Here is a 16,934-nt window from a genome sequence, read left to right as displayed (position 1 = left end):
ATTTGAAGCAGAGGAGCCTCTGTGGGGGCATGGTGAGGTAATGAGGGAGTCTTCCTGGGCAAGGTTGGGGGTAGAGGCCCAGAATGGGACCACTGAGAGAACTGAAAAACCTCAGTGATTGGCTCATGGACACTCTGGCCAGCACCTCTCCTCCCTCACTCCTTGGACAGTTACTTTCTTGTTGTCCTACCCAGGACTAGTCAGACTTGGGTCCAGCAACATCTAGATGGGGAACGTAATCACTCAGCAAATATTTATTGAGCATTTACTATGTACCAGGCTCCACTCAAAGTGCTGGAGAGACAGCAATGAAGAAAACATGTACATCTGCAAATATATCTGAAGGATAAATTGTTAGAAGTGGAATTGCTGGGGCAAAGGACATGTGCATTTAAATTTTTTCTCCACATTGTCAAGTTGATATACAAAGTTTGTTATAGTTTATGTTCTACTTGGATGCCTGTTTCTGGATGAGCGTATTTTTTTTTTTATTTTGTTGAAGTATAGTTGACTTACAATGTTGTGTTAATTTCTGCTGTACAGCAAAGTGTTTGTTATACATATATGTATTCTTTTTTATATTCTTTTCCATATGGTTTTTTTTTTTTTTTTTTTTTTTTGCGGTACGCAGGCCTCTCACTGTTGTGGCCTCTCCCATTGCGGAGCACAGGCTCCGGAGGCACAGGCTCAGCGGCCATGGCTTACGGGCCCAGCCGCTCCGCGGCATGTGGGATCTTCCCGGACCAGGGCACGAACCCATGTCCCCTGCATCGGCAGGCGGACTCTCAACCACTGTGCCACCAGGGAAGCCCTCCATATGGTTTATCACAGGATATTAAATATCGTTCCCTGTGCTATACAGTAGGACCTTGTTGTTTGGATGAGTGTATCTTTCTAACCAGAGGGATAATTGCTACGCAGTTGATTCCCCCTGACTGAAATCTTCCCACTAGCCCACAAAGATCCTGAGTTGCTATCCACCAAGGCCAGAAAAGGAGTACCTTCATAGGAGACGGTTTCTTTAGCTGTGATGAGGTGATCTTTCTCCAAGATTGATGCTATTTGGGGAGATTCTTGGTAGGGGTGGAGCTCACTCCATGTAGGAGTGGAAGACTCTTTATGACCAGGAGGAGAGGGGAGTTGAGGAAGTGCTATTTCAAAAAGATGCCCAAGGGAAGGGGCCAGAAAGTGACATCAACAGGGATCATTTGTTCAGGCATGGGCAGCAAGTTTAGCTGCCCCCCTCCTCCTGGCTATGACTGGATTGCAGGGAGAAGGGTTTGGCAGAGTTTCTGTGTACAAGAATGTCAACATCGTTACAGTGTATGACCCCAGTGCTTGGCAGGGACACGGCCATGGGGATTCTCTGCACACTGGGCTGACCCCTTCACCTGAGCTGCTCAGCGCATGATTCTCCTTCCTGGAGCTAGACAGCTGTCAGGGTCAGGGAGCAGCTCGGGAGACCTAGAGGACTGGGGTGGACATAGGAAAACTCCAGAATGTCTTAGCAGTAAATATATGTCTTGGTTTCCGGGACTGTCTGATTTCAAAAATACTGCCCCAGCAGTTCACCAGCACCTGTCAGGCCGGGTGTCCCAGATTTTGACTTGGAAAATATAGTCTGTCTCACAGGTAATGGAGAAGGGGGAAGGCAGCAGTTCGTTCATTCGTGTCTAAGCGTGGGATTGTGGGGGGAGGGGCGGGAGCAGGAGACCAGCAGAGATGGGCCCAGCTCTGTGCTAGAATCTCCCGTTGAATTCTCAGCTCTGCGCTGAGGTGAGCAGGTGAGTAGGACGCAAGGTGGTGTGATTGACACCTTTCTAGCCCCACCTGCTCACCCGGTCCTCCGCCCTATCCCACCCACTTTGGGAGGTCTAATCTATAAACCTCAGCTCTCTGCCTCGCCCCACCAGCTCAACGAAGAAGGTCCACGTGCAAATGGGAGAGCAGTCTACCACGGCTGCTTAAATACCTGGTCTAAGCACCTGGGTTCGTTGTGGCCGATTTCAGGCTGCGGGGATACGGACGTCAGTTTCTCCCCCGGGGAGACAGGAAGGAGATTCCGAGTCCCCAGAGCTGCTATACAGCCCGTTCGGTTGACACCCCAGCCCCCCTCCCCAACTCCCCCATCGCAGCGGCGGTCCGCCCACCTCCTAAGCGATCAGGCCACTGCCCCTAGCCTCCTACGTTCTCCTCCCAGTGTAGCCCGGCCTATCTCCCCACCCGAGGCCCCGCCCCCGACCCCTCCCTGTCCTGGCAGGCTCCGGAGAGGCGGTGCCGGCCAGCGGTCTGGGACAGACGCACCACCGGGACTACAAGTCCCAGCAGCCACTGGGGCCCGGCCTCGGGGGCGGGGCTATACCGGGCAGCGAATTGAGAGGAGCCCTGGAGCTCAGGCTAGGGAACGCGTGTGGCCAATCGCCGGGCGGCTCGGGCAGTGTGCCGTTGGGGGCGGGGAGAAGCCCGCCAGGGCCGGGACAAAAGCCGGATCCCGGGCGGCCGCGGGAGGCTGGAACGCTCCCGGTAGTGGCGGTGTTTGGGGCCCTGTAGACCGAGTGCCGCGCACAGGCTTTCGCAGAGAGGTGAGTGGCGGGCGACTGCTTTCGCGAGATGGACCTCACCTGGTCCAGAGCTTCCTGCCTCCCTCCCCCAACCCGGAACCGCCTCCCCCGACGCCGGCTTCGGGCTCACGCGCGCTCCCTGCACCTGCTTGGAAGTTTTGAGGGTCTTAAGCTTTAGGTTAGCCTTCGCTGGAATCCCGGCTGGTTGCCTCGTGTCGCCCCCTCCCCTCCCCCACTCCTCCACATTCCAGTTCCTCGGAGTTTGCACAGGGCTTGCCGCCGTCCTTGGCTGTCTTCTCTCCGCCGAATTGCATTTGCCCCTAACTGGAGCCCCTCATCCCCACCCCGGGGCCAGTCATCGAGCCTCGTCGGGCTTTATCCGGCCACCTCTTGCCCCCATCTGGGTGCCTCCCACCGGATGCCGGGGACGGGAAGTAGTGGCTAGTTTCCCCACTCCTACCCCTCATAAGCCGGGCTCAGGCCCTTCCTCTTAGTTCTGTGGAGAGTCGACTGAGCCCCGCGCCGAAGTGGAGGGAGCGAGCGGGGCACGCAGCCGCTGCGGGCCACATGGGGCCGGGCCGACCCAGGCCTCGCCACGAGGACCTAGCCTTGGATCGGCGGTGCAGGAAAGACCCTCCTAGCTCTGGAGGTGCCGTCGGGCCCAGCCGCTAAGCGACAGATGGTCGGGGTACCCGTGTCCCTCCCCACCCTTGACGTTGCTGCCGAGCTTGGTCGAGGCAAGGTCCTCATGGGGCTGGAGGATGCTGCCGCCGCCCTCCTGTTGGGCTTGGCAGAGGGCCAGTCGCGGCGCCAGCTGCCCTCTCCAACCTTGGCAGATACTGTGAAGGGCCAAGGAGTTCTGCCATTAGGTGGTCCTCCGGAGTCTGCCTGGGAAGAGGATTTTGCGGGGGTGGGAGGGGAGCAGTGCATAGCACAGTTTGGTCAGCCAGCCCACAGCCCGCTTCTCTCTCCTCCCTTTAACTTTGCTCTGGGTTCCAGCCAGCTCAGATCGTTGGGTTTCTGAGATTCTGAAATGTTGGGTGAAGGACAGCTGGTAGACCCAGCTGCCCAGAGGGTTGTTTTCACCTCTGAAAGAGCTGCTGCTGCTTCTGCTGCTGCTTCTGCTTTTTTTTTTTTTTTTTTAAGAGCTCCTTAAACAGCTTGGAGGATGGTGATGGGAACAGCCCTCAGACACTGAGCTGGGTGGTTGGTGCCCCCACCCCCATTCTCCACTATGTTTGCTGCAGTAGAGGACCCTCAGAATTCTGCCCCTCCTTTTACTCCAGGGATTGTCTGTCGTTTCAAAAAAATCCCAATCCTACGGATACTAACCTTAAAATAAGTGCTCTTTGGCCTTCCCACAGAGACCATAAGTAGCGTCCCCAGTGGTTCCTCTCCACTGGCGGTGTCCCAGGAATACAGTCCTGGGGAACAGGCTCCTTTCATTCAGCCTTGTCTGTGGGCTGCTTCTGCCCTCGGTGGCTGCTGTGAATGAACTCAGTTCTGGGCCACTTATCCTGTGTGCAGAAAAGACCCCATTCTGCTCAGAAGGTCCCTCCTTTGGAGAGAGAGAGAGAGAGAGAGAGAGAGAGGGAGAGGTGTGTGTGTGTGTTTTCAGGTTCCTTGGCATGATATCTGCCACATTTAGCTAAGTAACAGTTTCTGGGGCCCCAGAGTGGACCCCTGGGGTCTTCGCTCTGCCCTGAAACCATCTCTCACCAGTTTGATAACACATTCAATTATTCAATTCCTGAGGAGGCAGCCCAAGACTCTGTAGTGGGGTGTGTGTGTGTGTGTGTGTGTGTGTGTGTGTGTGTGTGTTGTGTTCCCAGCCCGGATTGGTATACACGTTAAGTCCTATTGTCTCTTGAGCAGATGTTCTTAGCTACTGGTCTCTGGGCTGTCAGGTCATGGTCATAGGTGATATGCACAACTGGGTATGTGCACGTTTTTCTGGGCTTTTTTTCTGGTGCTCAGAAGAGTCTGAGACCTCAGATAGGTTAAGAGCCGCTGCCCTAGAGAGGCCCTACTGAATGATTAAACTTGCGGATTTACCTCCAGCCAGTCCACTGCCTGGTTTTGTGAGCCTTCTTACCCTGTCTGGAATATGCAGAGGCCAGATTCTTTCCATGCTTTTTTTCTATCATGTAAGTTCTCTGTCTTGGCTTTGAGAGGGCCTTCGCCATCTAAGCCACAGTGCTCTAGTGGCAAATCTGTGTTTGGGTGAACTGGCAAAACTTTTCTATCCTGTATCATCCCCTGTTGTCTTCTCTCCCATCCCCTCCCGGGGACTGGTTGAAGATGAGTTCTTGGATCTGAGATTTGAACAAGGGCTCAAGAAAATTGTGATTTTTTTTCAGCTGCAGAAGGTCCCATTTCTCATCCGTGTTCTTTCCAAAGTTGGGTCTCTGTTTGGGGAGGTGCCAGGTTTGGGGGGTTGTTGTTCTGGGAGTGCCCTCTGCTGGAGAGGCTTAGCGAGGGGCTTCCTTTCTCCTGGAATCCGTGATCAGCCGGCGGCTGATGTGTCAGAACCGCTAAGGGTGGTCAGCAGCTGCCCCCTCCTTTCTCTGCTTGATCTGCCCTGGGCTGCACTCTGTTTGGGAGGGGGGTAGGGGCACGTGTACCCATCTGATTTCAGGACCAGTTTTTCTGGTCTGAGTCAAGGAGGTTGGGAAATGGAGCTGGAGTGGGTGGGGGGTGGACGGCTGTGAGGCAGTGGGGCTGGTTGAGGTACCTCCTTCGGAAACTTATGTTGAGAAGGAGCCGGAAGTCATCCCAGGGGAAGGTGAGAAAAGGGAACGTCTCCTTTGAGCCCCTTCCCAGCTACCCGACTTTGGGCCAGACACCAGACTGAATGCACCCATTGTGCCGAGCTGGGGACTAGCTGGGAGGCTGAGGGAGCCAGCCAAGCCAGGGTGAGAACCTGAAGCCCAACCTGGCTTTTGGGAGGGAGGTGCAGAGTGGCCCCTGGAACTCTGGCCTTCCCTCAGCTGGGAATGGAGACCAGCCTTCCTGAGTGTATAAACCAGCCAGCCCTCCAGTTCCACCCTCCTTTATTTACACTTGACTTTTCTCCCCCAGCAAATTCAACAACTTCAGTTCTGGGTCTTTGTTGGAGAGGCAGGAGTGACTTTTCCTGATCTGGCCAAGCTCTTGGCATGAATGACTTGGTTTCCTTTCCCTCCCTGTCTCCCCACCCTTTCTCTCCCCAAATCGCTCCTGGCACTACCCAAGGGAGAATGGGTGTGTCAGGACAAAGCGATGGGGAGGGAATATGAAGAAATTGTCATCAGAGACTCTTCTGTGAGGTGAAGGTAGGGGAAATGGCCTGGTTCTTGGAGAACTGCTCTTTTCTCTAGGGCTGAGATGTGGGTTTTCTGGGGACCAGGAATGAGAGGGTTTGGGTTCAAGCCTTGGGTCCTGGACTTCCCTGGTTTGGTAGTCGTTAAGAATCCGCCTGCCAATGCATGGGACACAGGTTCTAGCCCTGGTCCCGGAAGATCCCGCATGCCGCAGAGCAACTAATCCCGTGCACCACAACTACTGAAGCCCATGCGCCTAGAGCCCATGCTCTGCAACAAGAGAAGCCACCACAGTGAGAAGCCCGCGCACCACAACAAAGAGTAACCCCCGTTGGCCACAACTAGAGAAAGCCTGCACGCAGCAACGAAGACCCAACACAGCCAAAAAAGAAAAAGCCTTAGGTCCCCTGCTTTTTTTTTTTTGGGCTGCATTGGGTCTTCATTGCTGCATGTGGGCTTTCTCTAGTTGTGGCCCGCGGGCTTCTCATTGCAGTGGCTTCTCGTGTTGCGGAGCACGGGCTGTAGGGCTCAGGCTCGGTAGTTGTGGCTCACAGGCTCTAGAGCACAGGCTCAGTAGTTGTGGTGCACGGGCTTAGTTGCTCTGCGGCATGTGGGATCTTCCCGGACCAGGGCTCGAACCCGTGTCCCCTGCATTAGCGGGCGGATCCTTAACCACTGCACCACCAAGGAAGTCCTCCCCGCCCAACCCGCTTATTAATTAGGCTTCTTGGACAAGTTATCTTAACCCCTCTGAGGTTTTATTCCTCATCTAAGAAACAAGGCCATACATCTCCATGTCCCTCCCAGGGCTCACGTACATGTGACCGAGGATGGTTTCTGCCTCTTCTCCCAACTCTGGCTCAGTTAGAAGTGACCAGTATGGGTGGTCCCCAGAGAGGCCTCTGTTTTGCTCTAAATTAGTAGCTGGATGACTCAGTGGGGTGGGTGGGATGCACTGAAAGTCACGGTTCCGCCAGCCTGTTTCTGCTCTGAACTTGGGTGGGAGTCTAGTGTCCTAGGAGAAATGGGCTTTGACGTGACTCTTCCTCTTTGCTCCTTGGGGGCTTGGACCTGCGTGAGGCTAAGGAGACTTGCTCGCCCAGCCTTCAGGCTGGTGATGTGTATAAGAGTGTGAAGTGGGTGAGTCTGGGTGTGGGGGAGACCAAACATGGAGGGTGTGTAAGGCCAGCATTGCACCATTTGGCCGTGTTCCCCACAGGTCACAGGACCAAAGGGTGTGTTTCAGTGTCTGTATGCCCACCTCGGCTGGGACTAGCACTCAGGTGTGGGTCACATCCCTGCGATTCCTGGTCTCCCCATCTGGCTTCCTTTGTGCCAGGATGCATGTGGTCTTGGGTGAGCTAGTTTTCCTAAAGGGAGTGGAGGCCAAGAGTCTCTGGGGGAATAAATGCCACCTTTGTTTTTCTCCACCATCTTTCCTCATCCATCGTTTCCCGATCCTCCTTCTATGATGTTAGAAGTGCTGTTTGAGATCTCCCTTCCATCCCTCCTCCTGGGGCAGCCCTCTTCTCCCTCAGAGAAGCGCTGAGATCTGGTTTTATCGTCTGGGGGCAGCTGGGCATGGGTCTGCCCTGCTGGAGAAGATGGCACCTCCATCTCCCCACCCGCTCTGACCAGCCCCTCTCACCCCACCAGGTAGAGCAGGGCCCTCCGCAGCCATGTCGGCCAAGGCGATCTCCGAGCAGACAGGCAAAGAACTCCTCTACAAGTACATCTGCACCACCTCGGCCATCCAGAACCGGTTCAAGTATGCCCGGGTCACCCCTGACACTGACTGGGCCCACCTGCTGCAGGACCACCCGTGGCTACTCAGCCAGGTGAGCCCGCCCCCCGGCCTGAGCCCCTCCTCCAGGCCCAGAGTCCCAGGAAGAGAAAGCAGTAGGTTTGCTGGAGATGTCCCCCCGGGGCATGTGATGGCAGCCGGTCTGCATGGGTGGGCAGGGTGCAGGGGGCTGAGCACGTTTTGTGTTTGGCCCCGGGCCCTGCATGCTGAGGTCCCCTGGCACGGCGTACAGAGCCTGGACTGGAACTGGACAAACCGGAGTTCAGATGGCAGCTCTCTGCATATTAACCATGTGGCCTGGGGCAAGCCATTTCACCTCTCTAGAGTTTTAGATTCCCCATCTGTCAAATGGGCATAGCACTCACCCTGTGAGTTTAGGGATTAGTAACAATGTCTGGAAAGTATTCAGTGTGCTGCCTGGCACTTGGTAGTTGCTCACTGACAAACACCACCCTGTCAGGAATATGTCAGGGCCATGAGGAAGTGTGACGTTGCACTTTGGGTAGAACGGCTGATGGGATGCACCCTGGAGTAGAGGCTCCTCTCTGTAGATCTCTGCAGGGCCATTGTTGGGACGGTGTCTGGAAGCTTAGACTTCTTTGGCAGGCCCCAGGGGGCGGGACTGGGACCAGTAGGGGGAGGCATTCAGGGATGCAGATTTCCTCCCACCATGAGGCAGCCCAAACCACAAAGCAAGCTGCCTCCGGAGGCGGTGAACTTCCTGGTCCTAGAAGTGTGTGAGCAGTGGCTAGGGGCTGCTTGTTGGTCTTACAGACAGGGTTCAAACCCTGGGATCGGGTGGACCAGATGTCCTCAAAGGTCCTTTGTCACCCCAAGGCTCTGTCTCCGTTCTTTCTTTTGAAACACAGGTGCTAGTCGATAGTCTGAGAAGTTGAATGAAGGTAGGATACCACATAGGGAGGGTAGGGAATCACTTACTCATTCAGCACGTATTCAGTGAGCACCTGCTCTGCCAGACCCCTTCCTGGGTGAGGATGGCTTTAGATTCCTTGTCGTTAAAAGAAAGATGTTGGCTGGGGTAGGTGAGGGAAGCTTCTGGGAGTTGACCTTGAAGGGTGGGTGGAATTCGTTCTGGGGGTGGGGTGGATTGGAAGCCACCAGGCTACGCTGTGCTTTGGGTCCCCACACTGTCACCTCTTACTCTTCCCTATCTTTCCTTGCTGTAAATACAAACCCCTCTTATTCCAGAGCTTGGTGGTTAAGCCAGACCAGCTGATCAAACGGCGTGGAAAGCTGGGCCTAGTTGGGGTCAACCTCACTCTGGATGGAGTCAAGTCCTGGTTGAAGCCACGGCTGGGACAGGAGGCCACAGTGAGTCTGGGTGTAGGGTCGGGGTGGATGTGCTGTGGTAACAGAAGCAAATGTGGTCGCCTCCAGATCAGCACTGTGGGTCACCCCCCCAGCTGGTCAGATTGCAGCCTGGGGAAGGCAGGAGCCCGGCAGAGCTGCCTTAGGCAGCAGGGCCCCCTTGGTGCTCGTTCCCAGCTCCCCTATCAGGGAACGGCAAGATGTGCTGTGCAGGTAACCCCAGTACAATTAGAGAGCCAGGTGGAAATGGTCTGTTTCTTTAACAACAGTCGTGGAGATGGGACTCTGAGAACTATTCTGGGAACTCCTTTCTTTTTAGTTTCCAGAAAGGGTAAGGTAGCTTGTCATGACCTGCGTATATAAGCGGGTGGGTAAAAAAAAAAAAAAAAACTTGAAGGGAGATGCAGAATCATTTAGGCAGAAACGTTCTTGGGCCAAGAACCTAGGAGGAGGAAACAATTAATAATACTGAAGAGTAAACTTAATTCTTGCCTTCTTCCAGCTCATTGATCCATTTCAACTCTGTAGATGAGATAGTTAAAGTGAAATACGGCTTAGGAAGGCTACGTGATGCCCAGAAATAAAACTGCATTTCTTTTTCTTCTCCCAAAAGGAGCTGGAGAACTGAAGGGAGGGAGTAAGCTGAGGCTTGGCTTACGCTGGGGAGGATGTGCTGTCCATACCTGGCTTTGTCGCATCTGGGGTGACCATGGACCAGGGTTGAGCTGTTCTCTAACTTGGTTGCCCGGGAGTAGGATGAAGATGGTGATGGAACCATCTTCCTTTTTACTGGCCTTCCTCAAATTAAGCTCTTCACGTTCATTTCCCGGTTTCTGGCTCTCCTGGGTAAAGAGGGATCCTCGAAGTTACACACAGGCCTGGGGGCAGAGGGATCTGGACCTTTGTGCCCCCAGGCCTTTGGGGAGAGGACAGCAGGGTTGGGGGCTGAGCAGTGTCCCCGGGGAGGTCCTCATGCTTCCTTCTCCTCCGCTGTCTGTTGGGAGGGGGATGTCAGGGACCTCTGAGCCGGCAGCAGCGTTGACCCCAGCGGGAGCAGCTCATTACCTCTGATGGATCACTGTCTGGTCCTGACTCAGCAGTGACGCACGCATGGGTGGGCGGGGGCTTCGGGACACGCTGGGAGGGATGAGGGCTGTCTCGCCTCGGCTGCTGCCAGGGACCCACTCAAACTGATTAGCTCTGCAGGCCTGTTGTCCTCAGCCGGGAAGGTCTGTGTGGAAAAGTTTTCCCTGTCAGGCTCCCCTCCCTCCCCGCTCCGAGCCATTCCCTGCGCCTAGACTCATGCTCTGGGGCTGGGTCTCCCTGCCTGCGCTCTGGGGTAGACAGCCTTGGTTTGTCTGAGCGCTTTAATTGGTGGCACAGCGGAGGGGGAGCCGCTCCTGATCTCTGCTTCTGGGGGCGGGCTGTTGCTGCAGCTCATTTATCCTCCTCCAGAGGAGGCAGGAAAGGATGTGTGAGGTCAGTGTTGAAGTGTAGCTGGCACGAGGTGGTGGATGGAAGAGGAGATCTCATGAAGACTTCTTGAGCCCACTGCCCTGGTTTCTGGAAAGATCTCTTTCTGGCAGGTGTTGTGGCAGTAGTGCTTGGGCCCCGCCTCTGATGGGAGGGCGAGGTGGAGGGACCAGAGGGCGATCCTTCCTCCTGCCCTGCGAGCAAGACATGCCTTCTGGTCTAAGCTTTACCTCCCTCAATCTCTGTAGGTTGGCAAGGCCAGAGGCTTCCTTAAGAACTTTCTGATTGAACCCTTCGTCCCCCACACTCAGGTATGTGGGAAGTGACTCCAAGCTGGGGCTTCTCCCTCTGGGAGCTTTGTGCCTGTTGGCCCTAAAATGATGAAGGAGAAATCAAGCTGCTGGAGAAAAACCGAAGGGACCAGAGTCTCTGAAGCGGTGCTGAGGGTTTGAGGGTGCTACGGAGCAGGGAGTCCAGAGATGAAGGAAAGGGCTTAGTTTGCAGCAGGAAGGAATCAAGGTTGGTAACAGAGGGGACTTCCCAGTGCTGGGATGAGAAGGACTTGAAGGCAGGGCCCCTTCCCCCAGAGCAGGTCACGTTGGCTCAGTCTGGACTGTCAGCCAGCAAGGCAGTGGCCTCTTGTCTCTTGTCCTCAAGGGGAAGATGGTGATCTGCTCTTACCTTGTGAGAGGTGTCTATGGGGTTTTAGAAATGATACCACCGGGGTTGGGCCCCTCACCCACGTGGTGCTCTCTTCCCCGTAAGGAGGAGGAGTTCTATGTCTGCATCTATGCTACCCGAGAAGGGGACTACGTCCTGTTCCACCACGAAGGCGGGGTGGATGTGGGTGACGTGGACTCCAAAGCCCAGAAACTGCTCGTTGGTGTGGACGAGAAGCTGAATCTTGAGGGCATCAAGAAACACCTGTTGGTCCACGCCCCCAAAGACAAGAAAGAGTTGAGTGAGAGGGATGGCAGGGAGGTGGCAGCGGAGGAACGGGGAAGGCTACAGCTCTGGGCGCAGAGTGGGGAAAGCAGAGTGGTCTATCCCTGTCTGGGCATCCACTGCGCCGCCCCAGCATCTGGCCGGAAGGTGGGGAGCAAAAGGCAGGCACCGCCACTCCCCGTCCCCAGGAGGGATGCTGCGGGTGGAGGGGAGGCCGGCTCAGACTGAAACGTGCGTCAGTGTCCCTCACCTCCGTGCCCCTTCTGTCTGGCGCGTGTCCCCCTCCTGCTGCATGCCTGACAGCTCCCTTCCGCCTCAGCGGCTGAAGAGTGATGTCTGGGGAGCGGGGTTTGGAGTGGAAAGCGAGGGGTCAGCGGGGTGGCTGTTGGCAAGTGGAGCTGTCAGAGGCAGTGAGGGATTGCTTCTGCGCCCGCTCCGCCACGGATTGACAGTCCCTCTCTGCCTCCCCCTGTAGGATTCTAGCCAGCTTTATCTCCGGCCTCTTCAATTTCTATGAGGATCTGTACTTCACCTACCTCGAGATCAACCCCCTTGGTAACTGTCTCTGCTGGGGTGGGACAGGGCAGAGTCTGAGTACTTATGGTAACCCTGGCCTTGACGTTCCGAGGACCAGACCCCCACTTGCAGGGGGCAGCGCAGACAGCTGTGCGTGGGCGGAGGGATCTCCGGGCTCCTGTCCCTGCGCTCTCAGGAGGCCACAGTCATTCCTCTTCGCCAACTCCAGTTTCTTTCTTTCTTCTGTGCTGGGGAAGTCCTGGCTGTGATCTGACTCTGCCCTGTGGCTCTCGCTGCCAGTGGGTTAGGCTGTTCTACCAGGAGCTGAGCCGCCCCTGCATCCGCCTGACCGGTCAGACCCTTCCTTCCTCTTGGTGCCTCGGAGACCCCCTCCCTGCTTCCCCCTCCAGGAGTTGGTCCATCATTGACCCCCGAGGCTGGAAAGACCTCGGCGAAGCCTCTCGCGCTGTGAAGGAGGCAGATGGCGTGGGCTGGCTCTGGCCAGGGCTTCATAGGGCAAAGTCCTGATAGATTCCAGCTAGGGACGTAGCCCCTCTAATGGACCAGATGGCTCTGTGCTGACTTAATTAGCTAAATGGCCCTGGGGGAAAGGGAAATGGACTCCAGTGAGGCGGCAGTAAATGAATCCTGCTGGCTGGGGGCCCAGTGTGCCCATGGCTTCCCACTTCTCGCTGAACCCTAGGAGCCCCTGGTGTGCGCACCCGGGGGCCTTAGAGACTGTGCCTTAGACACTTTTTTTGTAAATAGCAGGGTTGTGGTGGATGAATAGTTAGACATTTAAGGCATGGAGTATAGCATTTTGTAAAAATGCTTAAAAATTGCCATGGCAACTGAAACAGACGTTCCTGCCCTATTACCTGCAGGTCAGGGAGCGGGGACTGGTCTTGTAGAATTTGTTTTTCCTTGAATGGGGGAAAAGCTGTGTCTCCATAAGGACCAATCTGGTTTCTTGTTGAGCTGGAGGGTCGTTAGGCCTGGGTGGTCCCCCGTGGGAGTGATGTGTGGGGAAGTCTGGAGGGGGTTGGAGGTTGATGGTCACCTCGGCTAGGGCCCATGTCTGATTGCCTCTTCTTTGCTTTTTTTTTTTTTCCTTCTTAAAGTAGTGACCAAAGATGGCGTCTACGTCCTTGACCTGGCAGCCAAGGTGGACGCCACCGCCGACTACATCTGCAAAGTGAAGTGGGGTGATATAGAGTTCCCTCCCCCCTTCGGGCGGGAGGCTTATCCAGAGGTAAGGCTGGTTTGGGGAGGAGATGGAGGGGGACCGGCGGGGCGGGGGGGTGACTGATCTCCTATGAGCATTTGGCAACCCTGTGGGCTATGTATTTGGCAGGAAAGGAAGGCCAGGAGCCATTTAATTTTTTAAAAGCCCTGGAGGAGGAGGGTGTGGGGGTCAGCCAAGCCTCTGATTCCCGGCCGGAGATCCTTTTAGGCTCCCCTCTCAATCAACCTCCCTGCGCTCATGACGTGACTTGTTGTTTCTCAGTAATTCTGAGTGGCTCCCCGAATCCTGCCAGGAAGGTAGTTCTCTCGGCCACTTGCTGAGAATTTTAATTGCTCCTTCCCACCCCATCCTCTGAGAGGTCCTCGCCACAGCATCAGGCATGTGTGACGGAACCCAGGTCAAGGGAAGAGGCTGGGCTGGGGGGAGGGATGGGGCCTGGGGGGCACAGCACGGGATGAGCTAGGCAGGCAGATGCTGGGAGTGGGGGCCATGCTAGAAGCAGAGTGACATAGCGAGGCCTGGGACTTGGGCAGAGAGCCAAGGACTTGAAGTCGGAGAGAAAGGACCTGGGAAGTTTGCCTCCAGGTGGTGACTGGCTGTGGGGGTTTTGGTGCTTGGAGACGGCATCACGTTTTGTCCCAGGCACGTGAGGCCCTGCACAAGCCCTTCTCCCTGACACTGTGAAGGCAATGGAGGACCTCTTCATACGACTCCAGGAGAAGGGGAGGGGTCCTGGGATCTGTGACCTGGTGAAGGGTGTGCCCCCAGGGCCCACCTGTTGCTGTCTGGCCCCTAGGAAGCCTACATCGCAGACCTGGATGCCAAAAGTGGGGCAAGCTTGAAGCTGACCTTGCTGAACCCCAAGGGGAGGATCTGGACCATGGTGGCCGGAGGTGGCGCCTCTGTCGTGTACAGGTGACTGAGAGGGCTGCTGAGGGGATGGCAGCCAGGTCCACCTAGGCTTCCCACATGTGGCCTGGATCAAGTCGCTTCACCTCGGGGTCTCCAGTTTCCCCCCGCTCGGTGCAGAGCAGAACTCGTGGGCATCCCAGAGGGGCCTACACAGCGTCTCTGCAACCTTCTTCTTTGCTTCAAAATGAAGTTATTAGTTATAATTCTTATCATTAGTGATAATGTCCTCCATGCAAAAGTACAACAAATACAGAAAGTGAACCAGAAAGTGAATCTTGCTTGGCCGTGCCACCACCCCTCCCCCTACCAGGCCGCCACGTTGGGTGTCCTTCCAGGTGTTGTAGTGCCTGTATGAATAGTCACACTTTTACACTTCATAGAAGTCTTGGGTAGGGCTGGGAGGATGCCCCCCCGGGAGAGTATGATGCAGGACAGTTAACCTTCAAGTATGACTTGTTTGGGCCTTGAGGGTCTGAGGTCCATAGGCTGCCCGGCCTCAAGGCTTCAGGGGCGTCTGCGTGGCCTCCCAGGCACCAGGCCGCCGCCCTCTGCCACTCAAGCTGGAGCCAGCACTGACTTCCTTGCTTCCCTGGCAGCGATACCATCTGCGACCTAGGGGGTGTCAACGAGCTAGCGAACTACGGGGAGTACTCGGGCGCCCCCAGCGAGCAGCAGACCTATGACTACGCCAAGACGATCCTCTCCCTCATGACCCGCGAGAAGCACCCCGATGGTGAGACACGCGCTCCTTCCCCGGGACAGCCCAGCGTCCTCGGTGGGGACAGCTTTGGCTGGGCTGTGAGGCACCAGGGTTTTCCTGGTCCTTTGCAACCTGGGACTAGTTATTTAACTTCTGGACCTCAGTTTCCCTGACTGCACAATGGGCAGTGATAGGGTCTGTCAGACTGGGGGCTCCGAGGGGGCGAGGAATGGATGGATGTATACAGCCCTATGAGTAGGTGCAAGGGGAGGCGGTGGTGGCATGCTTTTGCTGACTGCTGTAACGCGGTTCTTAGCGACTCACTTACACATTTATTGTCTGCGCTGTGTGATTCCCAGCTTTCCTGTATCACCTGTCCTGTGTTTTGGGACCACACATACCAGTTCCCCTTCCCTTGAGCCAGATAGAGATTCCCACCAGGGGTATCCAAAAACCAAGCTGGGTTTCTAGATGCCAGCTAGGAATGACGTAGAGATTCTGTGGGTTCGAGAATTCCCTGGCCGCCCAGTGGTTGGGACTCCGCACTCTCAGTGCCAAGGGCCCGGGTTTGATCCCTGGTCAGGAAGTAGGATCCCACAAGCTGCACGACGCAGCCAGAAAAAGAAATTGAGATTTTCTGGGCTTGGATCAGCCGCCTGCTTGGTGGCATAGGTTATGGAGAGGTGAGCTGATGACACTGAACAGGCATCAGGAGAGACCAGCTTGCTCCCCCCGCCTCTGCACTGGTATCTCCTAACAGCTGGGGGACGCTCACTCAGGAGAGAGCACTCTCTCAGTTGGATTTCTATGATGCCCAAGTCTACCTTTCTAACGTTTTTCTGACTTCTCTTGCTCCAAACCCAGGCAAGATCCTCATTATCGGAGGCAGCATCGCCAACTTCACCAATGTGGCCGCCACATTCAAGGTAACCAGCTGCAGGGGAACGTGGGTGGGTTGGGAGCAGGGAAGGGAAGTTTCTGTGCAAGTACGTTTGAGACAGAAGCAGGTTCCCATGAGTTACCCAGTCCGGGGGAGGGGCTTTTGACCTAGGGATGCACAAGACACCGGGATGGATCTGGATCCGAACCTGTGTGTCTCTGGCCAAGCAGCCGACCCTCGCTGGGCCATAATTCTCCCATCTGAAGTGTGGGGAGAAGGGGAATTTCTGCCTTCCCCCCTTTCAGGACCAATTCTTCTAAAACTGGCTTGACTGATCTCATTTCCAGCACTCCATTGTAAGACTCTGGGTTCTCTACACCTCCTAGCGTTTCTGTTTCCCAGTCATCTGCCCCTTCTCCAAAAGGTTGGCATGAGGAAGTGTCTGATGCCCTGGGGCTCCTGCTCTTCCAGCCAGAGGCCCGTCAGCCTGAGTCCCTGTGCACAAGTCAGGGGCGTGGGCCCCAGTTTAAAGAAAGTGTGACTGCTGGTCAAGAAGGATGACAGCTAACGTGTCTCGAGACTCCTCCCCTTCAAGGGGGCCGCCTCACGAGGCCACTTATCCCACCCTGTCAGCTGCTCACTGAAGCCCTTCAAAAGAGTGTCTTCCATCTGGTAGTTCCACATAAGCTTTGAAAATAATGCATAGTGCTTCCCTGGTGGCGCAGTGGTTGAGAGTCCGCCTGCCGATGCAGGGGACGCGGGTTCGTGTCCCGGTCCGGGAAGATCCCACATGCCGCGGAGCACCTAAGCCCGTGTGCCATGGCCGCTGAGCCTGCGCGTCCAGAGCCTGTGCTCCGCAACGGGAGAGGCCCACGTACCGCAAAAAAAAAAGAAAGAAAGAAAATAATGCATAAATAAATGTCAGTCCTGAAAGTCTGAGCTCTCGAGAAGGAGGGGACCAGGCCTCGCCAGTCCTGCCTAAAACAGGTCCCTAATTGGACCTGATTCAACAAACAGATCTGACACAGGTGAATCTCAACAGCTTTGTTTTAACTTCTGAGCAGCCTGTAATAAAGGCAGCGCGTCGATAAGGGCAGTTATGTCTGGAGCAGGAACTGTTTGTAGAGCTTCCCGTGAAATGCCACGAGCGACAGAACGTAGATTCAGTAAACTTGCCCTCCATCTGGAGAGACAAAACTGGTCCACACCTGTACGTGCTCCCACGTTTCCAAAGTTGATACCCATTGCAATGCTTTTCCCCCAAAT

At 55.5% G+C, this 16,934-nt stretch overlaps 1 protein-coding gene across 2 annotated transcripts in view; it reads left to right on the top strand.

The window, feature by feature from the left end:
• Window positions 1-2,457: 2,457 nt before the first annotated feature.
• Window positions 2,458-16,934, top strand: part of ACLY (ATP citrate lyase) — a 42,326-nt gene continuing 27,849 nt past the window's right edge. For both annotated transcript variants that reach the window (XM_027094386.1, XM_027094385.1), the window contains exons 1-10: window positions 2,458-2,582; window positions 7,520-7,701; window positions 8,877-8,999; window positions 10,718-10,780; window positions 11,235-11,425; window positions 11,890-11,969; window positions 13,052-13,182; window positions 13,973-14,091; window positions 14,685-14,821; window positions 15,653-15,714. In XM_027094386.1, coding sequence (XP_026950187.1) covers window positions 7,543-7,701; window positions 8,877-8,999; window positions 10,718-10,780; window positions 11,235-11,425; window positions 11,890-11,969; window positions 13,052-13,182; window positions 13,973-14,091; window positions 14,685-14,821; window positions 15,653-15,714 — 1,065 coding nt within the window. In that variant the 5' untranslated portion in view covers window positions 2,458-2,582; window positions 7,520-7,542. The remainder of the gene's footprint in view (window positions 2,583-7,519; window positions 7,702-8,876; window positions 9,000-10,717; window positions 10,781-11,234; window positions 11,426-11,889; window positions 11,970-13,051; window positions 13,183-13,972; window positions 14,092-14,684; window positions 14,822-15,652; window positions 15,715-16,934) is intronic.

This window comes from Aethalodelphis obliquidens, unplaced genomic scaffold (assembly GCF_003676395.1).
Source record: "Aethalodelphis obliquidens isolate GAN/ISIS:26980383/991018 unplaced genomic scaffold, ASM367639v1 scaffold89, whole genome shotgun sequence".
In the NCBI taxonomy this organism is placed as follows: Eukaryota; Metazoa; Chordata; class Mammalia; order Artiodactyla; family Delphinidae; genus Aethalodelphis; species Aethalodelphis obliquidens.
The sequence above is the reverse complement of the archived record's forward strand: the minus strand, read 5'-3'. Positions and strand labels throughout refer to the sequence as shown.